Source organism: Elgaria multicarinata, chromosome 1, assembly GCF_023053635.1.
Source record: "Elgaria multicarinata webbii isolate HBS135686 ecotype San Diego chromosome 1, rElgMul1.1.pri, whole genome shotgun sequence".
NCBI lineage: Eukaryota > Metazoa > Chordata > Lepidosauria > Squamata > Anguidae > Elgaria > Elgaria multicarinata.
The window spans coordinates 215,902,690-215,928,318 of NC_086171.1; the positions used below are offsets into that span (position 1 = coordinate 215,902,690).

General features: G+C 50.4%; 1 protein-coding gene across 1 annotated transcript in view; it reads left to right on the forward strand.

Moving 5' to 3' along the window:
- MYLK2 (myosin light chain kinase 2) overlaps positions 1 to 22,860 on the forward strand; it is a 41,109-nt gene extending 18,249 nt beyond the window's left edge. Inside the window, exons 4-12 of the mRNA XM_063147450.1 lie at positions 3,018 to 3,123; positions 4,579 to 4,672; positions 6,409 to 6,518; positions 8,062 to 8,203; positions 11,304 to 11,374; positions 11,843 to 11,971; positions 15,229 to 15,381; positions 19,596 to 19,728; positions 22,701 to 22,860. Of these exons, the coding sequence (XP_063003520.1) occupies positions 3,018 to 3,123; positions 4,579 to 4,672; positions 6,409 to 6,518; positions 8,062 to 8,203; positions 11,304 to 11,374; positions 11,843 to 11,971; positions 15,229 to 15,381; positions 19,596 to 19,728; positions 22,701 to 22,781 (1,019 nt within the window). The 3' untranslated portion in view covers positions 22,782 to 22,860. The remainder of the gene's footprint in view (positions 1 to 3,017; positions 3,124 to 4,578; positions 4,673 to 6,408; positions 6,519 to 8,061; positions 8,204 to 11,303; positions 11,375 to 11,842; positions 11,972 to 15,228; positions 15,382 to 19,595; positions 19,729 to 22,700) is intronic.
- Positions 22,861 to 25,629: the final 2,769 nt, after the last annotated feature.

The following is a 25,629-nucleotide window of genomic DNA, read 5'->3' on the forward strand; positions in this document are numbered from 1 at the left end:
TTGAGCTTGCAATGTGATCAACGGAGCTAAAAACAAGCAAACGCCAAAGTGTTTGAAAAATGTGTAGATGAAAGTTGTGCATGAAAAATGCATACTTTTGTATAATGTACACAAACATGCTTTAGGCAATGGGAGGAAAATGTGTACATTTCAAAGATATGCACAATTGATGTACACACAATGGGGAAATGTGCACAAAAATAGACATGTATTTTTGTGCGATAAGAAAAAAACAAAGTTCACAATTTGATACAGATATGAATCAGGATGAGCTTTGAGGAAGGATTTAAAGCTTGACATTTTGCTGGCTTGCACATCCCTAATTGTGTACATGCGTGAATGCATGTGGCGTGTGCAAGGACAGGTGCTGTTATTATTTTCTGCCTCAGGCACCAGACTATACTGGGTCAATACTGGAGACCCAGTATTGGGAGTAGGGAAGCTTCAGCTGGCCTTGGCATAGGATGACCCTATGGAAAGGAGGACTGGGCTCCTGTATCTTTAACAGTTGCCTAGAGAGGGGCATTTCAGTAGGTGTCATTTCTATATATGGAGAACCTGGTGAAATTCCCTCTTCATCACAACAGTTAAAGCTGCAGGAGCCCTGTCCTCTTTTGTATCTGGTCACTCTAGTAATACTCCTGCAGCTTTAACTGTTGTGATGAAGGGGGGATTTCACCAGGTGCTGCATGCCTACAAAAGACACCTGCTGAAAGTCCCTTTTCTATGCAACTGTTAAAAATTCCATCCTCCTTTCCATATGGTCACCCTACCTTGGCACGATAGGTAAGGTGAGGTGAGGATGGCCTGTGAGAGGCTTGCCTAAGAAGGAAATGTAAGAGAGAGGTCTAAAATCTATCTTGAGTGTGTTTCCTTTCACGGCAATCCTGTGAGGTAGACCACTGTTGTTGGTATTTTATGGATACTGATCTGAGGTTGAGAGATGGTAATGCACGTATTCTGTATCATGGAAAACTCCATGTGTGGGGTGCGGTGCAGGAGACCTGGTTCCAAAACTCAAATCCGAAGTTAAGCTGTCCTCTGCTGTATCCCACAGGCTCCTGGAACGTACCTTCATTTTTGTTACAGGCCCACTGCAAACAGACACAAGTTGGAGATGGGGCGGAGATGGTGTCAGATGTGTTTGGGCAGAACCCCAAGCTGGGCTAGTGGCTTTCTTTCGGGGTGGGGTGGGGCGGTAAAGTTGGAGTCCTTTGGGAGATTTGTGAGCTATATAAAATAGGGAGGGTGGGTGGATTTAGGAAATGGGTGATCTAAAAGAGCCTAAATTCCCTACTGGCTTCTCAGAAATCCTTCGGCTGCTCCTAAACTATGCTCAGTTATCAATCCATGTTCAAGTGATATGAGTTAGGGTGACCATATGAAAAGGAGGACAGGGTTTAACAGTTGTATTGAAAAGGGAATTTCAGCAGGTGCCATTTGTATATATGGAGAACCTGGTGAAATTTCCTCTTCATCACAAAAGTTAAAGCTGCAGGAGCCCTGCCCTCTTTTGTATCTGGTCACTCTAGTATAGCTCCTGCAGCTTTAACTGTTAACTATATGAGTAGAGGCTGGTGGCTCTGATGTCAGTGGGGTGAAAAATCCACTCCAGGTTTCACTAAGAACCAGTCAGAACTCTAAAGGCACCTTGGATACTTCCTTTAGAGCTCAGACTGGTTCTGACTGAAACCCAGCCTGGATTCACCAGCTCACTGACGTTGGAGCCACTAGCCTCCACTGATTGATATGTCACAGGCAGTGAGACCAGATACTGTCTTCCCACACTCCTGGTCTGGTACTGAAGAGGACCCCAACCAGGAATGAGGAGGGTATTCTGGACTAGGACAGGTGTTCATGTCCCCAGGGTGCTGCTGGCCTCCTCACAGGGTCGGCATAAGCTCTCCCGCTCTCTGAACCATGGTACAGGTAATCACTTGGGACACCCCCTCCCACAATGCCTGGCTCTGAGGAAGGACGCCCTCAGAGCTAGGCATTTGGGTCTTGCCTGCGCTCTGAAAAGCCACGCTGGCCGAAAGAGAGCCTGCCCGCCTGCCCATCCACCCTGTGGCTCAGGCAGAGAGGATTCTCAGTGCAAGTCAAAAGGTGGGTGGCTGAGATCACCCGCCTTTTGGCTTGCACGGAGAATCCTCTCTGTATGAGGCAGAGGGTCGGTGGGTGGGCGGGCGGGCGGGCTGTCTCTCTTTTGGCCAGCACAGTGGGGCCTTCGGAGCACCCTCTGGAGGCAGTGGCAAGCGCTGCTGGCAGGCAGGAGCAGTGGCATAATTTGCCGCTTCACCTGCCCGGGTGCCTGAAGTGGGGGCTTCACCCTGCTTCATAGGGGGGGCAACCCTGCCTCTTCCATCATAGAATCATAAAATCATAGAATAGCAGAGTTGGAAGGGGCCTACAAGGCCATCAAGTCCAACGCCCTGCTCAAGGCAGGAATCCACCCTAAAGCCCAATGAGTCTCCTGCTGGCCCTGTTCCAGTCCCTGTAGTCGGTGGGGACCAGGGTTACTTTCACACCCGAATGAAAGCCCACAAGTCGGTCTGCCAAGTCCTTGAGTTAGACCTGTCCAGCCCAACGTCACACGGGGCCCCACACAGTCTGAGAAGGACGCAAATCTTGGGTCACTTGTGCTGTCGCATGCAGTCTGAGACCTGCGCGTCCCGGTTGACACTGCTAGGGTCCCTGGAGCACACCACTCAGGTTGCACTCCACTAGCACCCCTAAAGCTCTTCACACCCCCAAGCAATTGCTTGAGTTGTTGTGCAGGTTGACTTGGCCATGTCTGGACATGCCTTGGGGATGGCTGGGCTAGGTACGGAGCCTCATGGGGTTGCCCAAAAGCACTTTTACTGTTTCACCAGTAGGTGTCACCCTCTGAATATGCCTTAGAGATGCTACGCCAAAGAGTTCCCATCACCTGCCATGGGCTGTCCCACCTCCTCGGAAGTCCCAGCAGCAGTGGGGTAATAGCACAAGGGTTTTTCATTCACCTTGCTCTCTTCCAGACGACACTCCTCCGCCACCGGCCCCTTTCACCCACCGCATCGTCCAACTGAAAACTGTAGACTTCAAAGAGACGTACAACATCAACACCAAGGAGATGCTAGGAGGGTAAGAATGGGGGGAAGCGGGACGAATCCTGGCCTGTGGTCACAGCTCTTCTGCCTGGAGCTCTTCTGCCTTGGGCCTGGGGCTCTTCTGCCTGGGGCTCTTCTGCCTGGGGCTCTTCTGCCTTGTGCTCTTCTGCCTGGAGCTCTTCTGCCTGGGGCCTGGGGCTCTTTTGCCTGGGGCTCTTCTGCTTGGGACCTTGAGCTCTTCTGCCCGGAGCTCTTCTGCCCGGAGCTCTTCTGCCTGGAGCTCTTCTGCCTGGGGCCTGGGGCTCTTTTGCCTGGGGCTCTTTTGCCTGGGGCTCTTCTGCCTGGGACCTTGAGCTCTTCTGCCTGGAGCTCTTCTGCCTGGGGCCTGGGGCTCTTTTGCCTGGGGCTCTTCTGCCTGGGACCTGGAGCTCTTCTGCCTGGAGCTCTTCTGCCCGGAGCTCTTCTGCTGGAGCTCTTCTGCCTGGGGCTCTTCTGCCTGGAGCTCTTCTGCCTGGGGCCTGGGGCTCTTTTGCCTGGGGCTCTTCTGCCTGGGGCCTGGACCTCTTCTGCCTGGCGCTCTTCTGCCTGGAGCAATTCTGCCTGGAACTTGGAGCTCTTCTGCCTGGAGCTCTTCTGCCTGGAGCTCTTCTGCTTGGGGCCTGGGGCACTTCTGCCTGGGACCTGGAGCTCTTCTGCCTTGTGCTCTTCTGCCTGGCACTCTTCTGCCTGGAGCTCTTCTGCTTGGGGCCTGGGGCACTTCTGCCTGGGACCTGGAGCTCTTCTGCCTGGCGCTCTTCTGCCTGGGGCATCCCATTGCTTACTGGTTGTTGTTTTCTGGTTTTAATTAAATTTTTTATTGTTATGCCACTAGTGTATGCAGTACAGTGGAGGCTGGTGGCTTGGGTATTAGCAGGGCACTGAATCCACTCTGGGTTTCAGTCAGAAGTCTAAAGGAGCTATCCAAGGTGCGAAGGTCCTTTATTTATTTATTTATTTATTGCACTTATATACCACTCCCATAGCCAGGGCTCTCTGGGAGGTTTACAGAAATTCTAAAATTAAGATTAAAACAAGTATACAAAATTTAAAATTCTAAAACACAGAACATACACACATAAAGCATTAAAGCATTTAGAGTTCTGACTGTTTCTGGCTGAAACCCAGAGCGGGTTCACAACCCCATTAACACCGGAGCCACCAGCCTCCACTGTTACAGTAGCTTAGAATTTAAGATGGGAAAAGAGTCTCTGCCCCCAGGAGTTTACAATGTAGACTCAGAGAATGGGGGAAACTCAAAGAGAGGAGGGATGAATACAAGCAGAGCCAGTTGCACATAACTTAAAACGTGGTTATCCTTGGTAAGGTAGCTTAAGAAGCCAAGTCAAAGGCCTAAAGGGGAAAGTGAGCTTCTGAGTAGGACTCTGAAGGAAGGTTTGGAAGAATTCCTCGTGCAACACCGTGACGTGTGTCTTTCCCTTTCTCGCCACAGAGGGAAGTTCGGAGAAGTCCGTCTGTGTACAGTGAAGGAGACCGGCCTCAAGCTTGCCGTGAAAATTATTAAGAAGCAGGGGTCAAAGGACAGGGTACGTCTTCTGTGGGGTCCCACAAGTACGGAAGCGGTGGCATCTTTTGGAATGGGGGGCGGGGGGAAACCTGCACAAACATTTGGAAATCCCCCAAAGTTTGGCGGTTGGGGAAAGGAGGTGGGGCCACGGGAAGGAGGGGAAATGGAGGATTCAGGTTTCCACCGACTGAAGGCTCCCAACTTTTGCTTGCCATGATAGCAGCTGCTCCCTCAGGTAATTTGGAGGGGCTCCTACCTGAGCTAGGCCTCACTGCTGCTGTGCTTGCCGCCGTCCCGAAATACTGGCTTGGGACCTTCTCCGTTCGTGTCTTGCCCAGACACGTGAGGGCAAAACAAAGGAACATTGGGCAGGAAGGAATTAATAAAGAACACCAGAACACCAGAAAAAACATGCTGGGGTTTCATCCAGATTCTCACCATGTATTGAGTGCTGGTAAAACAGCGCATGACTTCCGGTGAGACCTGACAGCCTCTTCTATCCGTGGCTAAACTCCACATGAGTGCACTTTTTTGTGGTTGGGGGGACGCTGCCAGCAGAACCTGCCTCTTAGGTAGTCCCCACTATGCATGAACATAAGGACATCAGAAGTGCCCTGCTGGATCAGACCAAGGGTCCATCTAATCCAGCACTCTGTTCACACAGTGGCCAACCAGCCATCGGCCAGGGACCAATGGCTGGTATTCCAGGCAGGATACAGAATAATGGGTTCAAGTTACAGGAAGTCAGATTCCAGCTGGACAACAGGAAAAACTTCATGACTGTTAGAGCAGTACGACAATGGAACCAGTTCCCTAGGGAGGTTGTGGGCTCTCCCACACTGGAGGCCTTCAAGAGGCAGCTGAACAACCATCTGTCCAATTCTAGTCTATCAGGGGGTATCAGAATGTTCAGAGCATGTTCAGAGGAGGGCAACCAGGATGATCAGGGGTCTGGAAACAAAGCCCTATGAAGAGAGACTGAAAGAACTGGGCATATTTAGCCTGGAGAAGAGAAGATTGAGGGGAGACATGAGAGCACTCTTCAAATACTTAAAAGGTTGTCACACAGAGGAGGGCCAGGATCTCTTCTCGATCCTCCCAGAGTGCAGGACACGGAATAACGGGCTCAAAATAAAGAAAGCCAGATTCCAGCTGGACATCAGGAAAAATTCCTGACTGTTAGAGCAGTACGACAATGGAACCAGTTCCCTAGGGAGGTTGTGGGCTCTCCCACACTGGAGGCCTTCAAGAGGCAGCTGGACAACCATCTGTCAGGGATGCTGTAGGGTGGATTCCTGCACTGAGCAGGGGGTTGGACTCGACAGCCTTGTAGGCCTCTTCCAGCTCTGCTATTCTATGATTCTATGATAACAAGGCAGGACATGGTTCAACAGCACCCTCCCACCCATGTTCCCCAGCAACTGCTGCACACAGTCTTACTGCCTCGGATACTGGAGGTAGCACACAACCATCAGGGCTAGTAGCCATTGATAGCCTTCTCCTCCAGGAATTGACCCAACCCCCTTTTAAAGCCATCCAAATTGGTGGCCATCACTACATTTTGTGGCAGTGAGTTCCATAATTTAACTCTGCGCTGTGTGAAGGACTTCCTTTTATTTGTCCTGAATCTCCCAACTATCAGCTTCATGGGATGATGTCCCCGTTGGGTTCTAGGGTTACGGGAGAGTGAGAAAACGGTCTCCCTTTCCCGCATTCTCCACACCATGCCTCATTTTGTACACCTTTGCCCCGCAGGAGATGGCTGAGGTGGAAATTGACGTGATGAACCAGTTGAACCATCGGCACCTGATCCAGCTGTACGACGCTATCGAGACGCAGAGGGAAATCATGCTGTTCATGGAGTTGTGAGTCGCCAGAGAGAGAGAGAGAGAAGCAATGTAGAGGGCCTTTGGCAGCCTTCCTCAACCTGGGGCGCTCCAGATGTGTTGGACTGCATCTCCCAGAATGCCCCAGCCAGCTGGCTGGGGCATTCTGGGAGTTGTAGTCCAACACATCTGGAGCGCCCCAGGTTGAGGAAGGCTGGCCTTTGGGAAGGGCGGGCCATAGCTGAGCAGCAGAACACACGCCTTGCATGCAGAAGGTTCCAGGTTCAATTCCCATTTAGAAGGATCGCAGGTGATGAGAAACACCACCAGCTGAGATCGGCAGAGTTGCTGCCTGCCAGAGTAGACAAAACTGAGCAAGGTGTTCCAGTGACCTGGTCAGCAGCCTCCATCGCTCCTATGCCCAGTGAGCGCTGTGGGAGGGCGTCGGGCCGGCCCTGTTATTAAGCAGATGGAGGCAGCTGATTTGGGATGTTATGAAAGGTCCCGATAATTGTTTATGTTATTGTTATTGTGCTGGCTTATAAATGTAACAAATAAATACGTCAGCACTGGTCATCTTGACTTGGGTCAGGGGCGCATCTGCCGTTCTGCCGAATGCCTTGGGCCTGTCTTGGAGACGCCACCGCAAAACCACGGAATTGGAGGGGACCTGAGAATTCAGGGTTTGGCAAAGCCTTCTGCCGTTGCACCCTTTATGCACAGCACCCAGTCGGGGAAGCAGCATTTGGCTGAATGGGAATTCAGAGTTCTGCATGGTGTTTCTTAAAACGGCCCAGGGGCAATGTGCCTGGGGAACTCTCGGCAGGACGTTTATGGAGTGTGTGTGAATTTTTCATGGTGAGCCTCGTGTGGCGCAGAGTGGTAAAGCAGCAGTTTCTGCAGCTGAAACTCTCCCCACGGCCTGAGTTCGATCCCAGCGGAAGCTGGTTCTCAGGTAGCCAGCTAGGGTCGACTCAGCCTTCCATCCTCCCGAGGTCGGTAAAATGAGTACCCAGTTAGCTGGGGGAAAGGTAATAATGGCCGGGGAAGGCAACGGCAAACCACCCCGCTATAAGGCCTGCCAAGAAAACGTCAGCGAAAACTGGTGTCCCTCCAAGAGTCAGTAATAACTCAGTGCTTGCACGAGAGGGTTTCCTGCTCTGCAGTGGAGTCTGCCTGCCCCAGTGGGGCTCAAACCCCCCCCCCACACACACACTCCCCGAGGAAGCTCACTGGATGGCTTTGGTCAGGTCACACTCGCTCAGCCTGGCCTCCCTCGCAGGGTTGTTCTGAGGATAAATGCAGACGACCCTCTATGAGCGGCCCTGAATTCTTCCGAAGGATTGAAACAGGAAAAAGTGACCGTTTAAGCTGATTTGGATAAACAAAAATAGCATGTAATTGAAAAACAGGGATGGGAGGAGAACGAGAACGCTGCAGGAGGCTGGGCAGGATTGAGAAATCTAACTTTGTGGGGAAGAAACGGGGGAGAAAAAGCGCAGGAAAGGCCGAGAGGAGTCAAGCCAAAGGAGGGCCTTTCAGCCCAGCCCAGTGGCCTAATCCTGCCCCTTCTTGTCCGCAGCGTCCAAGGAGGCGAGCTCTTTGAGAGGATCATCGACGAGGATTACCAGCTGACCGAGGTGGACTGCATGGTGTTCGTGCGGCAGATTTGCGACGGGATCCTGTTCATGCATCACATGAGGGTGCTTCACCTGGACCTCAAGGTACGCAGCTGCAGGTGGACCCTAGCCTGGCGTGGAGGCTGCCTAAGACAGGGGGCAAAGCAGCGAGCCATCACTTAAGGTGAGAGGACCGTGGGTCCGTGAAAGCCCACCCATGGAATCATAGAATCATAGAATAGCAGAGTTGGAAGGGGCCTACAAGGCCATTGAGTCCAACCCCCTACTCAATGCAGGAATCCACCCTGAAGCATCCCTGACAGATGGTGTCCATCTGCCTCTTGAAGGCCTCTAGTGTGGGAGAGCCCACAACCTCCCTAGGGAACTGATTCCATTGTCGTACTGCTCTAACAGTCAGGAAGTTTTTCCTGATGTCCACCTGGAATCTGGCTTCCTTTAACTTGAGCCCGTTATTCCGTGTCCTGCACTCTGGGAGGATCGAGAAGAGATCCTGGCCCTGCTCTGTGGGACAACCTTTCAAGTATTTGAAGAGTGCTCTCATGTCTCCCCTCCGTCTTCTCTTCTCCAGGCTAAACATGCCCAGTTCTTTCAGTCTCTCTTCATAGGGCTTTGTTTCCAGACCCCTGATCATCCTGGTTGCCCTCCTTTGAACACGCTCCAGCTTGTCTGCGTCCTTCTTGAATTGTGGAGCCCAGAACTGGACGCGATACTCTAGATGAGGCCTAACCAGGGCAGAATAGAGAGGAACCAGTACCTCACGTGATTTGGAAGCTCTACTTCTATTAATGCAGCCCAAAATAGCATTGGCCTTTCTTGCAGGCATATCGCACTGTTGGCTCATATTCAGCTTGCAATTTACAAGTGGGAGCCCACGCCCTCCCGGCAAGAGTTCAACCTCTTCCTTTCTCCAAATTGAAGCAGGGTGTCACCTGAGGACTACCTTGTATTCTCCTCCACCCCAGGAAGCTCCATCTTCAAACAGCTGTCAGTTGCATGCTCTTCCCACGATGAAAGCACCATCGAGTGATCCCAGGGGGAGCCTCCTGCAGGACCAGAACCAAGTTCTAGCCAGTCCGGCCTCTAGTTTCTCATGGTACCACCCCACCCCACACCAGCATTTCCTCACAGAGGTTCCACTGAACTGCCAGGACTGACAGCTGCCAATAGACCTGCCCTGCTTGACCTTAGCAGTGTAGGCTGGGGGCTCCGAAGTCAGTGGGGCGATGAATCCGCACTGGGTTTCAGTCAGAACTCTAAAGGAGATCTCTAAGGCAATTCAGCACCTTGGACAGATCCTTTAGAGCTCTGCCTGGTCCTGTGACAGTGAGTTCCAAAAGTTTTAAAAAAGAAGTACTTCCTTTTTTCTGTCTTTTATCTTTTGCCTATCCATTTTGTTATTTTTTATTTATTACATTTCTATACTGTCCAATCGCAGAAGCTTTCTGGACCGTTCGCAGCCATTAATGCCATTATATCCAACACGCTAAAAAGTAATATAAAAGTTTAAAACTCCAGTATAAAATAACAACCAAAATAAAACCTAGGAGTGGTGCAAAGATTTAAAACACAACAACAGTTTTAAAAGGACAGCAACCGAAGTGACCCCGAATTCAGGTATTGTGGGAGAAAGACGTGGGGACAGAAACCCTAACCCATATTCCCTCTACACTGTACTTCGTGTGAAACATCTATTGTAATTGAAACCCCACAAATGAGCTTTCCTCTACCTGGTGCCCTCCAGATGTGCTGGACTGCAACTCCCAGCATGCCCATCTAGCATGCCTTTGCTGGGGATGATGGGGCTTGCAGTCCAGCACCAAGTTGGGGGAGGCTGCCACAGATAGACGAAGAGCATTCCTAGTTCCCACACACGCAATGGCTTTGGAATGGGTGCCGTTCACACATTCAGCTGCAAACTACCCAGAGACCGGATGGTGAGTGATGGGTTTGCATGCAAGTACTCAAAGAGTGCTTATCAATGGATCCATCTCAAACTGGGGAGAGGCAACGGGTGGGGTACCGCAGGGCTCAGTCCTGGGCCCAGGGCTCTTCAACATTTTTATTAATGATTTGGACGAGGAGGTGCAGGGAACGCTTATCAAATTTGCAGATGACACCAAATTGGGTGGGATAGCTAATACCCTGAAAGACAGAAACAAACTTCGAAGGGATCTTGATAGGCTGGAGTGCTGGGCTGAAAACAACAGAATGAAATTTAATAGGGATAAATGCCAAGTTTTACATTTAGGAAATAGAAACCAAAGGCACAGTTACAAGATGGGGGATACTTGGCTTAGCAATGCTACAAACGAGAAGGATCTTGGAATTGTTGTAGATCACAAGCTGAATAGGAGCCAACAGTGCGATATGGCTGCAAGAAAGGCAAATGCTATTTTGGGCTGCATAAATAGAAGTATAGCTTCCAAATCAAGTGAGGTCCTGGTTCCTCTCTATTCGGCCCTGGTTAGGCCTCATCTAGAGTATCGCATCCAGTTTTGGGCTCCACAATTCAAGAAGGACGCAGACAAGCTGGAGCGTGTTCAGAAGAGGGCAACCAGGATGATCAGGGGTCTGGAAACAAAGCCCAATGAAGAGAGACTGAAAGAACTGGGCATGTTTAGCCTGGAGAAGAGAAGATGGAGGGGAGACATGAGAGCACTCTTCGAACACTTCAATGGTTGTCACACAGAGGAGGGCCAGGATCTCTTCTCGATCCTCCCAGAGTGCAGGACACGGAATAACGGGCTCAAGTTAAAGGAAGCTGGATTCCGGCTGGACATCAGGAAAAACTTCCTGACTGTTAGAGCAGTAAGACAATGGAATCAGTTACCTAGGGAGGTTGTGGGCTCTCCCACACTAGAGGCCTTCAAGAGGCAGCTGGACAACCCTCTGTCAGGGATACTTTGGGGTGGATTCCTGCATTGAGCAGGGGGGGTTGGACTCGATGGCCTTGGAGGCCCCTTCCAACTCTGCTATTCTATGATTCTATGTGTGAAACCACCTTGAGATGCCTGGCAAAATACCTCCGGCTAGCCCCTGCATTTCTGCGCATGTGACCATGGGGACTGGGTCTCCCTTCCTCTTTCTTGGCTCCTTCCCAGTAAAATGGCACCTCCAGCGCCCTCATCCCCTTGGGCTCCTTCCCAAGACCCTCACCTGCGGCGCCCTTTCTCTCGCCCTGCAGCCCGAGAACATCCTGTGTGTGACTGCCAAGGGTCACATGGTGAAGATCATTGACTTTGGACTTGCCCGAAGGTAAGGATGCCCTCGTTAATGCCAGTTCGTCCCCTTTCTGCATGCTCTCCTGCTGCACCCCGAGGGATTGGCATTGAGCAAGGTGAAGGCTGGACAAAAGCTCTTTGCAAAAGGAGCATTGGCCCAGTGGCCATCCTCCTGGGGACTGTGTTTGCATACGTGTGCATTGGTATGCATGCACAGGTATGCATGTGCATGGCTAGGCATGCATGTGAGTGGCTGTGCAAGTGCAAATGTACATGGCTAGGCATGCACAGGTGTTCATGTGCACACATGTGTGGCTATGCATGCATGAGTATGCATGCACAAGTGTACACGTGCAAATGTGCACGGGTATGCACGCACAGGCGTGCATGTGCACAGGCGTGCCGCTATGCCTGCCTGGGTATGCTTGTGTGTGTGTGCATGAGTGCGCATGTGCGCCTCAGACGTGCCGAAACAGACATCGACTCCTTCTCACCCACCCAGGTACAATCCCAGAGAGAAGCTGAAAGTGAATTTTGGCACGCCGGAGTTCCTGTCACCCGAGGTGGTCAGCTATGAGCAAGTCTCCTACACCACCGACATGTGGAGCATGGGAGTGATCACGTACATGCTGTGAGTGAGAGGCAGCGGGAGCCCTGCCTCTGGCCATGTGGTGACTGAACGGTGTGGGGGGGGAGAGTTTCATCTCAGCAGGGAGGCTGAGCCCCCTTTGAAAATGAATCCCTGCATGTTTCCCAGGGCTGAGTGACCCAGGGCGTCCGTCCTGCGCTTCAAGCCAGCCATAGAAGCTGGACTATGCTGCCCAACAGAGCTGCCATCTCCCCTTCCCTTCAGCAGGGGACTTGCTAGGCCGGGGTCCATTGGTCCCTGCCCAGAATCTCGGTCCTGTTCCCCCGGATCTATTTCCCAGAACCTTAAGGGTCCATTGGTACCACTGGAAGTTATTTTTTTATAACTTAATTACCACACAGGAGATCATTTTCAAGGGGGTGGGGAGGGTTTACAGCAGGGAGGGAAGGGTGAACCCTCCACCCCCCTACTCCTGAATCATAGAATCATAGAATAGCCGAGTTGGAAGGGGCCTACAAGGCCATCGAGTCCAACCCCCTGCTCAATGCAGGAATCCACCCTAAAGCATCCCTGACAGGTGGTTGTCCAGCTGCCCCTTGAAGGCCTCTAGGGTGGGAGAGCCCACAACCTCCCTAGGTAACTGATTCCATTGTCGTACTGCTCTAACAGTCAGGAAGTTTTTCCTGATGTCCAGCCGGAATCTGGCTTCCTTTAACTTGAGCCCGTTATTCCGTGTCCTGCACTCTGGGAGGACCGAGAATTGATCCTGGCCCTCCTCTGTGTGACAACCTTTTAAGTATTTGAAGAGTGCTCTCATGTCTCCCCTCCATCTTCTCTTCTCCAGGCTAAACATGCCCAGTTCTTTCAGTCTCTCTTCATAGGGCTTTGTTTCCAGACCCCTGATCATCCTGCATGGCTGTTCATCTTAAAAAAAATATTCCATTGGTGCCCATAGTTTCCCCTAAGATTAGCTGCCATGTGTGTGTGTGTGTGTGTGTGTGTGTATGGATTTCCAGGGGAATCACAACTGGGGAAGTCTTAACCTTCTCTTCTCTGTGCAATGTGTCCCCCCCCCGCCAAATTTATTTATTTAAAATATTTGTATCCCGCCCTATATCACTAAGATCTCAGGGTGGCGTACAAATAAAAACATACAGTATAAAACAATAAATATGCACAGTTAAAAACAAATTAAACCATGATCCAAGTTAAAACAATAATTTAAAAGCAATAGATACAGTTAAAGCAGTTAAAACAATGTGCCGGTGAGTTTAACCATCAAAGGCTTTGTTAAAAAGCCATGTTTTTACTTGGCGTCAAAATGAAGTCAATGTTGGCACCAATCGGGCCTCCAAGGGGAGGGCATTCCAAATCCCCCCCTCCCCATGGCAATTAAGCTTAGGAAAAAGCCTTCCAGTGATGCTCATGGAAAGACCAGGTCCCAAATCTTATGCATATTTAGACAGAAAAATGTCCTACAATTCTCGGCATGGCTGGCCAGGGAATTCTGGACCATTCTTGCCGTCAGATTCTCCTGTGGCTCCCAACAGCCACGTTCCGGCTTGCCATTCGGATGGCACAGGCCGCTGCTTTGGGGCCTCTGGAAATGTCGTCTCCCCAAGATGGGTGAGATGTAGTGACGGCCACTAGCTTAGATGGCCTTTAAAAAGAACTCAAAGGCATTCAGGGAAGAGAGGTCCATCGGTAATGTTGCTGTCAAAGAATGGAGCCTCCACATTCAGGGGCAGTATACCTCTCAGTACCAGTTGCAAAGGACAAACGGCAGAAGAAAGCCATGGCTGTGAGCCCTGGGAGGCATCTACCTGCCTGGCTGCTGTTGGAAATGAGACCCCGGGGCTAAGTGGATTGCTTTGGCTGTTCTAGCAAGGCAACAATAATAGATCCAGGGTGCAGAACCTGAAGCCTAGGGGGCAAATCTCTCCCTCTGGGGGACCCAATCGAGAAGGCCATGCCCCCCTTCCCTTCGCGACACCTGACTACCTTATCGTTCGGTGGCTTCTGCGCTTTTGCGCACTCCCCCCCACCCCCTCCTAGAAGGCTGAAATGTATTTATTTATTTATTAATTACATTTATATACCGCCCCACAGCCGAAGCTCTCTGGGCGGTTCACAAAAGCTAAGAACAGTAAACATTAAAAGTATACAAAATTTAAAAACCATCGGAGACATAAAAACAACAGTATAAAAACAGCAGCATCCATTTAAAACAACAGTTCTGGGGTCCATTAAAAAACAAACTTAGCGTTGTTCAATGCCGTTAAATGCCTGGGAGGAGAGGAAAGTCTTGACCTGGCGCCTGAAAGATAACAACGTTGGCGCCAGGCGAGCCTCATCGGGGAGATCGTTCCACAGTCGGGGGGCCACCACCGAAAAGGCCCTCTCCCTTGTTGCCATCCTCCGAGCTTCCCTCGGAGGAGGCACTCGGAGGAGGACCTTAGATGTTGAACGTAGTGACCAGGAATATTCACGTCGGGAGAGGCGTTCCATCAGGTTTTGCGGTCCCAAGCCATGTAGGGCTTTATAGGTTAAGACCAGCACCTTGAATTGGGCTCGGAAACGTATAGGCAGCCAATGCAAGCGGGGCAGAATCGGTGTTATATGCTCAGACCTCCCTGTTCCCGCTATCAATCTGGCCGCCGCATTTTGCACGAGCTGCAGCTTCTGAACCGTCTTCAAAGGCTGCCCCATGTAGAGCGCATTGAAGTAATCTGATTTGGAGGTGACCAGAGTATGGACAACTGAAGCCAGGTTATCCCTGTCCAGATAGGGGCGTAGCTGGGCCACCAACCAGAGTTGGAAATGCCTCTCCTGAAGCAGTAAGAGCTTTAACCTGAAATATGCTGGTAGTTCGGCCCAACTCTTTTTGCCTTTGCGTCCCCCCCACCCCCTAGACCAGCCTTCCTCAACCTGGGGCGCTCCAGATGTGTTGGACTGCATCTCCCAGAATGCCCCAGCCAGCTGGCTGGGGCATTCTGGGAGATGCAGTCCAACACATCTGGAGCGCCCCAGGTTGAGGAAGGCTGCCCTAGACCATGGCCCCAAGAGCTTTTCCAGAAATGGAATCCGGCCCATGGCCTGGTACACGGTACATAATCAGTATAAGGTTTGTATCAAAGCATCATCTGGTTTCACTCCTCTAAGGGTCTGTTCATTCCCCGGCTGATCCTTGATTTCCTTACAGGGACACTCTGGTTTCTCCAGAGGAACTTGCTTTTGTCGTGTTTTCCGTTCCTACCGAGTGTTGATCCCTGTTCTCCTCCCCTTTGCTCCCCTCTCAGGCTGAGTGGACTCTCCCCCTTCTTGGGGGACAACGATACGGAAACCCTCAACAACGTCCTGGCGGCCAACTGGTATTTCGACGAAGAAGCCTTCGAGGGCATCTCTGACGAAGCCAAGGACTTTGTCTCCAACTTGATTATCAAGGACAAAAGGTGTGGACCTGGCGGAGGAGCGGGAAAACTCCGCTCCAGCCTCCGTAGGAAGGGATTAAGTTCGAGGTCACCCAGAGAGCGAAAGGACTCGGTCACCCCACCCGCTTTTTCGTTTTCTAGCTGTCACAAAACATGTGGAAAAAGAGCACAACCTGTTTCAGACAGCCGTGAATCTGCTCCCTCCACTGTCACGGTGGAGATAAGATTCCGGAAAATTAGGAGGCGTGGGAGAAAAACAGGTTTTGATCCCTTGGCCCTCAATGACCTGAAGAGTTGGGGAGATCTGCAGCATTGACCTGATTTTCAAAATCGAACATGGATTAAAATGACTAGGCACACCTACCTACTCAGGAGTAAGCTCCACTGAAGACAGTGAGAGAGACTTAATTCAGAGTGAAAAGGCACAGTATTGTGCTTGCTGTTGGTTAGGTTCATTGAGCTCCTGCAGTCTTCCCCATGCATAATGAATCATAGAATAGCAGAGTTGGAAGGGGCCTACAAGGCCATCGAGTCCAACCCCCTGCTCCATGCAGGAATCCACCCTACAGCATCCCTGACAGATGGTTGTCCAGCTGCCTCTTGAAGGCCTCTACGGTGGGAGTGCCCACCACCTCCCTAGGTCATTGGTTCCATTGTCGTACTACTCTAACAGTCAGGACGTTTTTCCTGATGTCCAGCTGGGAACTCCTGTCATTCCTAATTAGCATGCCTATTAGTGTAAGTTCTCTCTCGGAAAGCCATGTGACCTCAAACTGCTTGATTTTTGCTGGATCATGCCCGTTGCTTATAGAGAAGCAAGTGTAGAGCAAACATAAATAAACGTATTCATTCTAGATTAGGATAGAAAGTAATTTGCAGAATAGAGCTTTTCAATTCCTTCCCAAATTTCTAGTTGCACTACTGACCTTTAAGGGTCACAGTTTTATACAAATTAGCTGTTTTAAGAAAAACATAGTAAGTTCAAGTTTTGCGCTTTTTATTTTTTCTACCAAACGTCTGTTCTTAGAAATCGAAGTTGGCAATTTTGGGTGTGGGTGTGTGCAAGTAGCTCGCCTTGCCTAGGGCGCAAAATAGTCTGGCACCGGCCCTGAGAATGCAAAGCTTTTGAGTCCTTTTGAACACTTCATCAGAGTAGGATGGTTAAACAATATGGGAGTTGAGAGAGAGGAAAACACAAGACTATATTGATGCCCTGGAGTCTGCACGGGGCTTTTATTGTGATTGCTCACTCACAGTCGATTGCGGGTCCTTTTCACAATGTCATCATCCTTTCAGGGCTTCTCCTGTGCTTTGTTACCATTATCATGGGGTGTTTGTTTGATTTTTACTAAGAAGGCAAGTGTGCCATTTTTTTAAAAAATGGTATTATAAAGCCCTGTGTAATTGTGCAATTCCTCTATACTACAGTGCCACCTAGTGGTTGTGTTATGGAACATATAGAACGGCAGAGAAAGAAAAACCCGGTGGGGGAAAAACATGTGTAGATAAGCCAATCTAAATTCCATGAAGAATCCGGAAGCAGAAGCCCTGGTACAGATGCAGGTTAAAAGCCTCATGATGAAATGTCCACAGTCTTAAAATGGATTGTGGGAGGTGGACAAGGCTCTCAATGGGTGCCAGTCATGATGGCTATATATTACCTCAAGTATCAGAGGAACCATGTCTATGTACACCAATTGCTGAGGAACATGGGTGTGAGGGTGCTATTGCACTCATGTCTAGGGTGACCATATGAAAAGGAGGCAGGGCTCCTGTTTCTTTAACAGTTGTATTGAAAAGGAAATTTCAGCAGGTGTCATTTGTATATATGGAGAACCTGGTGCAATCCCCTCTTCATCATACCAGTTAAAGCTGCAGGAGCCCTGCCCTCTTTTAAATCTGGTCACTCTAGTATAGCTCCTGCAGCTTTAACTGCTGTGATAAAGAGGGAATTTCACCAGGTTCCCCATATATACAAATGACCCCTGCTGAAATTCCCTTTTCAATACAACTGTTAAAGATACAAGAGCCCTGTCCTCCTTTTCATAGGGTCACCCTACTCGTGTCCTGCTTATTGGCTTCCCCTGTGGGGTGTTTGGTTGGCCACTGTGGAGAGAGAATGCCTGGACTCCCTAGGCCAGCCTTCCTCAACCTGGGGCGCTCCAGATGTGTTGGACTACAACTCCCAGAATGCCCCAGCCAGGCTGGGGCATTCTGGGAGTTGTAGTCCAACACATCTGGAGCGCCCCAGGTTGAGGAAGGCTACCCTAGGCCTTTGGCCTGATCCAGCAGGGCTCCTCTTACGTCCTTTTGAGGTAGCAGATGCTCAAAAGAAGCTCTGTCAGGTGCTTTGACGGCTTCCGGTTCCACCAAGGAAATAAACAAACAGAAAATATGAACTCCAGCTATTTCCCAGACCTCTCTCCATCCTTAGCAAAATACGCAGATGGTCCCAGTGGTACTTATCACTTACGTGGTGCCTCACTGACATTCTTTATCACCCTTACAATAGCCCTGTCAGGCGGGCCAGGATTGTTATCGCCATTTTACAGGGGAGAGGCTGAGAAGATATCATAGCTTGCCCAGCGCTCCCGAGGCACATGCAAGTTTCAAACGAAGGGGCTCGATCCTTCGTAGCTCCTCATTTTAGGGTGCTCTATCTATAGACAACAGGACCTAAATCCAGAGTCCGGAAGTGAATTGCAAAAGGATGTTGAGGTTTGGCTTCTCAAAAGCCAGGTCTGCATTTCTTTATTTGCTTGTTCATTTATGGATTTATTTATTTATTTATTTATTTATTTATTTATTTGTTACATTTATATACCGCCCCATAGCCGAAGCTCTCTGGGCGGTTTACAAAAGTTAAAAACAGTAAACATTAAAAGTATACAAAATTTAAAAACAACAGTATAAAAACAGCAGTATCCATTTAAAAACAACAGTTTTAAGCGTTGTTAAATGGTGTTCAATGCCTGGGATTTATACCCCACTTTTTTTTTTTTTTACTCAGTTTCATAGTGGATAACAATCAAATACAGTAGGGTGACCCTATGAAAAGGAGGACAGGGCTCCTGTATCTTTAACAGCTGTGTTGAAAAGGGAATTTCAGCAGGAGCTATTTGTATATATGGAGAACCTGGTGAAATTCCCTCTTCATAACAACACTTAAAGCTGCAGGTGCCCTGCCCTCTTTTGTATCTTGTCAAGAGGGCAGGGCTCCTGCAGCTTTAAATGTTGTGACGAAGAGGGGATTTCACCAGGTTCTCCATATATACAAATGACACCTGCTGAAATTCCCTTTTCAATACAACTGTTAAACATACAGGAGCCCGGTCCTCCTTTTCATAGGGTCACCCTAAAATACAGTAAACGGTTACGAAAACAGCACGATAAAACAACATTGTCAAACCAGCAGGAATGGTCTGTGCATAGCACTGATTGGCTGGTGACTGTGCTGCCACCTTGTTCCTCCCCCATAGGCAGCAAACAGTTCAAAACAAGTTATTATTATTATTATTATTATTTATTTATATAGCACCATCAATGTACATGGTGCTGTACAGATAACACAGTAAATAGCAAGACCCTGCCGCGTAGGCTTACAATCTAATAAAGTTGTAGTAAACAATAAAGAGGGAAGGAGAATGCGAACAGGCACAGGGAAGTGTAAACAGGCACCGGGTAGGGAGAAGCTAACAGTATAGAGTCAGAACAAACTCAATATTTGAAGGCTATAGGGAAAAGAAAAGTTTTTAGCTGAGTTTTAAAAGCAGTGATTGAGTTTGTAGTTCTCAAGTGTTCTGGAAGAGCGTTCCAGGCGTAAGGGGCAGCAGAAGAAAAAGGACGAAGCCGAGTAAGGGAAGTGGAGGTCCTAGGGCAGGCGAGAAGCATGGCATCAGAGGAGCGGAGAGCACGAGCGGGGCGATAGTGTGAGATGAGAGAGGAGAGATAGGCAGGAGCTAGACCGTGAAGAGCTTTGAAGGTCAGCAGGAGAAGTTTATATTGGATTCTGGAGTGAATTGGAAGCCAATGAAGAGATTTCAGAAGTGGAGTGACATGGTCAGAGCGGCGGGCCAAGGAGATGATCTTAGTGGCAGATTGGAATATTCACATTGCAGAATGTGAATGCAGGATTTTGTATGTGGAGAGCAGTGATCAAGGCTCTGGGAAATAGCACCTGCGGACTCTCTCATAACTTCTCTCTCTCTCTCTCTCTCTTCTCACCAATGCCACAGTGGGCGCATGAGTGCGTTGCAATGCCTCCAGCACCCCTGGCTCAACAACCTGGCGGATAAGGCCAAGCAGGTCAACCGGCGCCTGAAATCCCAGGTCCTGCTCCGGAAATATGTGATGAAGAGGCGCTGGAAGGTAACGGAAGGGAAGCGCCAGATGGGTGGGTGGATGGGTGGGAGGTCACCATATTTGAACACTGGGGGCCCCTGTGCAGCTTGGCTCATTTGTGCGAGTCATTGCACAAGCCATCTGCCCTGCATGGAGTATAATCTCTCTCTCTCTTTCTCTCTCTCTCTCTCTTCCTCCCTCTCCCCGTGCATAGTGGGGGTAGTTCTGCCTTTGGGGAAGAGATGGACACTTAATTGGCATATTGGGTTGTATCCGACGTTAATCCTCCTTAGAGTAAGTCCATTGAAATGAATGGGACGTTATTTAGACTAACTATGGATACAGCCCTTCTAATGGTATGACTCTCTGAGTTACCCGCTAAGTCTAAGCATTCGCAGCAGGAAATGCAACCTTAGAATCGAGATGTAAGGGAAAGTTCACCGTGGCATCCTGAGCTGCAGGAATAGTCCATTTCCTCCTGCTTTGCCAGGATTTTAATGCCAGTAAATTAAATTCAGCCATCAATCTCGCCGCTCCCACTATACACGAAGCAGGCTGGTTGCCTTTGAAAAACAACGTTCAAGCGCCACGTTTACATCTAGCCACTGAGTCCGTGACCCGGTTCGCATGACACGAGGGTGGTTAATAAGCCACGGCCGCTCATTAACCATCCGGCGTGTGCTGGTTGCGTGCTGGCCCAATTTACATCATTATAGAATCATTGAATAGCAGAGTTGGAAGGGACCTACAAGGCCAGCAAGTCCAACCCTCTGCTCAATGCAGGAATCCACCCTAAAGCATCCCTGACAGATGCTTGTCCAGCTGCCTCTTGAAGGCCTCCAGTGTGGGAGAGCCCACAACCTCCCTAGGTGACTGGTTCCATTGCCATGGGGAGGGGGGGATTTGGAATGCCCCCCCCTTGGAGGCCCGATTGGTGCCAACGTTGACTTCATTTCGACGTCAAGTAAAAACGTGGCTTTTTAACAAAGCCTTTGATGGTTAAACTCACTGGCACATTGTTTTAACTGCTTTAACTGTATCTATTGCTTTTAAATTATTGTTTTAACTTGGATCATGGTTTAATTTGTTTTTAACTGTGTATATTTATTGTTTTATACTGTATGTTTTTATCTGTACGCCGCCCTGAGATCTTAGTGATATAGGGCGGGATACAAATATTTTAAATAAATAAATAAATAAATTTGGGGGGCGGGCACATTGCACAGAGAAGGGAAGGTTAAGACTTCCCCAGTTGTGATTCCCCTGGAAATCTATACACACACACAGGCACACGGATGGCAGCTAATCTTAGGGGAAACTATGGGCACCAATGAAATATTTTTTCTAAGCTGAATAGCCATGCAGGATGATCAGGGGTCTGGAAACAAAGCCCTATGAAGAGAGACGGAAAGAACTGGGCATGTTTAGCCTGGAGAAGAGAAGATTGTGGGGAGACATGAGAGCACTCTTCAAATACTTAAAAGGTTGTCACGCAGAGGAGGGCCAGGATCTCTTCTCGATCCTCCCAGAGTGCAGGACACGGAATAACGGGCTCAAGTTAAAGGAAGCCAGATTCCAGCTGGACATCAGGAAAAACTTCCTGACTGTTAGAGCAGTACGACAATGGAACCAGTGACCTAGGGAGGTGGTGGGCTCTCCCACACTGGAGTCCTTCAAGAGGCAGCTGGACAAGCATCTGTCAGGGATGCTTTAGGGTGGATTCCTGCCTTGAGCAGGGGGTTGGACTCGATGGCCTTGTAGGCCCCTTCCAACTCTGCTATTCTATGATTCTATGATTCTATGATTCTATGAAGTATTTGAAGAGTGCTCTCATGTCTCCCCTCCATCTTCTCTCCTCCAGGCTAAACATGCCCAGTTCTTTCAGTCTCTCATCATAGGGCTTGGTTTCCATTACCCTCATCAGGTTCAGCTCCCCCCCCCCCCCCAGAGAAATTTTGTACTGAATGCAGTGAGGATGATTCCAAATCCAGCCCGCTGCTCTAAAAACGCTACAACTGTCTTCAACACGTAGTTTCCGGATTTAGGGACTACACTTTTCTTCTATACCATCTTGACAGCTCCTCCCTGCTGTGATAGAGTGCGGCTGCAGCAGCTTTAATATAAACATATAACATTGTTAGTAGCGTTCCTGTGGCACTGCTGTGTAGAATGCCTCTTAAGCATGTCTTCAGCAAACCCTAGAACCTGGGCTTGATGTATATGAGCATTGCACAAGCATGTAACGTGGTAACTGTGATCTGAAGCATGCTGAGAATCCCAATTTTTGAAGAAAAGGGTTCTAGTCCCTATGACTAGGGAAATTAGCTTTGATATGTGCTGATAAGACCTGGTGCCATAGATAACGGAAGCTGACTAAATTCTGCACAACAAGTTAAAAATACAAACTTCTTTGAATTGCAAATGTATTCGGATTGCAGAACGCCGCTTTTCTTGATGCAGAATTTTCACGGCTTATTTGGAAGAGGAACATCTGTGACCCACGTTTCCTAGCCTTGATCATAGAATCATAGAATAGTAGAGTTGGAAGGGGCCTACAAGGCCATCGAGTCCAACCCCCTGCTCAGTGTACGAATCCACCCTAAAGCATCCCTGACAGAGGGTTGTCCAGCTGCCTCCTGAATGCCTCTAGTGTGGGAGAGCCCACAACCTCCCTAGGTAACTGGTTCCATTGTCATACTGCTCTAACAGTCAGGACGTTTTTCCTGATGTCCAGCCGGAATCTGGCTTCCTTTAACTTCAGCCCGTTATTCCGTGTCCTGCACTCTGGGAGGATCGAGAAGGGATCCTGGCCCTCCTCTGTGTGACAACCTTTGAAGTATTTGAAGAGTGCTCTCATGTCTCCCCTCCGTCTTCTCTTCTCCAGGCTAAACCTGCCCAGTTCTTTCAGTCTCTCTTCATAGGGCTTTGTTTCCAGACCCCTGATCATGAACACAATACAATTCCCCTCTTTTGATTGCTGTTTTCCTTTCTTCAAACAGAAAAACTTCATTGGCGTTTGCGCTGCCAACCGCTTCAAGAAGATCACCAGCTCGGGTTCCCTGACGGCGTTGGGAGTCTGAGTGCGGTGAGGCCGGCAGGTCAGGGCGGAATTGAGCGACCCGGGAATGAGAAGGGGAAGACCTCCGACCGGAAGCTTGGACTGTCTGGTGTTTGCGGTGCCCTCCGTCCTGAGGTCTGTGTAGCCACAAGGGACTGGATCCACCAAGGAGAACTGGATGGTTGCTGCTGCTTCCCAGGGAGCTGGGGGTGCAGGCCAGGAACTTCCGAGGGCAGGCTCCATCCCTGGGTATGAGGTTTGCCCTCTCTCTCTTCTAGCAGGCGCCTGGCATGGCCCTGGGCGCTTCCCATGAGGAGGCTGCCCCCCGCCGCTGCCGCCGCCCCGCCCTCCTGCTCGTGCCGTTCTTTCGGTATTCCGCCGCTGCGCTCCTCCCTCCTCGGGACTCAAGAGCCTGCCTTGGTGGACGCCTCGCTGCTCCCGCACCACCGTTGCATACCTCACCAGGCCCACGTTGGAACGCGTGCTGCTTCGAAGGGACCGCCCCAAACCGCTGCCGACCTCTGGAACCCTCCCTTGCCTCGCCTCGGTTTTCCCGCTGAATCCCCCAAGGGTAAAGGGAACTGGTTTGTCGCCCCCCTGTGACTTTGTCGCCCTGCACGGTTCCCGCTGTGACTGCTTTGTCTCATCGGCCTGGTACCAACTGGGATCTGTCCCATGGCGCACCCCCCACGCCCTGGCACCGGGGTTTCCCCCCTCCGGCGATATGAACTCTAGACTCCGGGATGCTGTGGAGAGCACCGCCCCGGTCCCCAAGCGGTGTGCCTGGGTGTTCACTTCCCCGAGTGAGAAAAAGTGTTGCAGCCCCGATTTTATCTCCTTTTTTAGACTGAAAGCTCCATCCGACGAGCGTTTTACTGCACGATCGTTCCTGGGCACTCATGGAGTTTGCTCAGGTCCCTCCCGTGACATCGTCTGCCTCCCACCCCGTCTGGCCTTCCTCACACGACAACCCCCCCAAAAAAACCTGGTTAAGTCCGATGTTTTTTTAAACTCGGAATCGCTGCTCTCTCCTGCTGTGTGCAGGAGAAGCAGCGCCATTAGAACAGCGGACTCAACGGGCCTTGTGGCCGTTGGGTACTTCCTCTTTTGAAAGGGGATGTAACTTGAGGAAGGAAAACACGGGTGGAGAAGCGACGGTAGGGAGCGTGTTCCCCCCCCCTCTGGTGTGATGGAGCTCTGAGAATCCCACACCCCTTTGGGGTCTGTAAAATGGCGTCTTCTCGGCTTAAACCCTGATTTGAAACTGGCCTTGTTGAACTGGCTTAGCAGTCATTGGCCCGCTGTCCAAACCTGCGGCCGTCGAACACGGCCTGCACCACACACACCACTTTCTACCTTGACACCCCCTGAGATGTGTCTATTCTGTGCTTTGTTCCACCCTTAAAGGTCAGCTTTAGATCATTTTAGATCGTTAGAATACCCGATGAAGAAGATCCCCTCTGCTCCATCTTGCCCCAGGGAGAGCTATATGACAGTAATGGCCACCAGTTTGGATGGCTTTAAAAGGGGGTTGGATCAATTCCTGGAGGCGAAGGCTATCAATGGCTACTAGCCCTGATGGTTGTGTGCTGTCTCCAGTATCCATGGCTGTAAGCCTGTGTGCACCAGTTGCTGGGGAACATGGGTGGGAGGGTGCTGTTGCACCACGTCTTGCCTTGTTAGTCCTTGGCTGACAGCTGGTTAGCCACGGTGTGAACAGAGTTCTGGGCTCTTCTTAGTTCTCACGTTCTTAGTCCGTTGTTGCTATCTTTCAGCTATTGTGCTCCCAGCATGCTCGTATTGTCACGTCACGCTCCTCTCCAGTGTGAGCAGCTGCACCCCTCGCCCCCCCCACCCCTCATCGCCTCCTCAAAACCGAAGCCCTGTTGGCCTCTGCATCCCAGCAGCCTCGGACCGCTGTGGGAAATGATATTTGGGCAGGAAACGCGCTCTCTCTCTCTTCCTGCATCAGCGGAGCTACGCTCTGGAGTTCCTCTCGGCACTGGGCGGGCAGGAAGCGCACGCCCAGCATCCCAGGCGCATCCCCCAGATGGGCAGGCAGAGCAGAAAGAAGGACGCATTGTGCAAAGCCCTTTGTGCTAACCTCTGTGCCCTTCTGAGCAGCCGAAGGGAAGGTCTGGCAGGGGAGAGGGAGTGGAGGGGGGGGGGCAACATCAGCACAGCCGGCCTAATGGAGACCATCTGTGCTCACTTCTCCTCCTCCTCCTCCTCACCCCTTTGAAAGGGCTGCTTCAGAGCCGGCCACCAACAGACAGGAACTGCTCTGTGTGTGTGTGTGCGGGCATGCGCATATGCGTGTGTGCGCAACAATTTCCCTCCACTAGCCCTGGGTCAGGCCCCTGCTGGGAAGAGAAGCCCTCAGTTAGAACTGGAGGCCAAGCTGCACTTGTAGCGGAGACCCCTTTGCTTAGGAAACTCCCTCCCCTTTAGGTTGGTGACCCAGAATAGCCTACTATCTCGTAATCATAATCTCCCCCACCCCCAAGGAATGGTTTGTTATGACTCCTAATTCCTGCGGCAGTCATGGTGTAGTTTTTGGGAATCCCTTATTGCACATCTTGTCCACGTAGGCCATGCTTGAACCCATTTTCCTGATGGGCAACTGAGGCCAAGGATGGAACGAACTGAGACGAGGGACGTGTGGGCTGCTGCCCAATGCCGCAGCTCCGTGTCCCTTCCTCTCACGCCCCCTGGTAAGGCGTAGAGAAACGAGGCATGGAAGGTGGCAAGTTTCCCCGTCCGTCCTCCTTGGTAAGTGGATGCCCCGAGCATGAGGTCATGACACATTTTGTTCTCTCCACGTTGTCGAGGAGAAGCAGGGACGCTTCCCCCCACCCATCTCGGTTTGG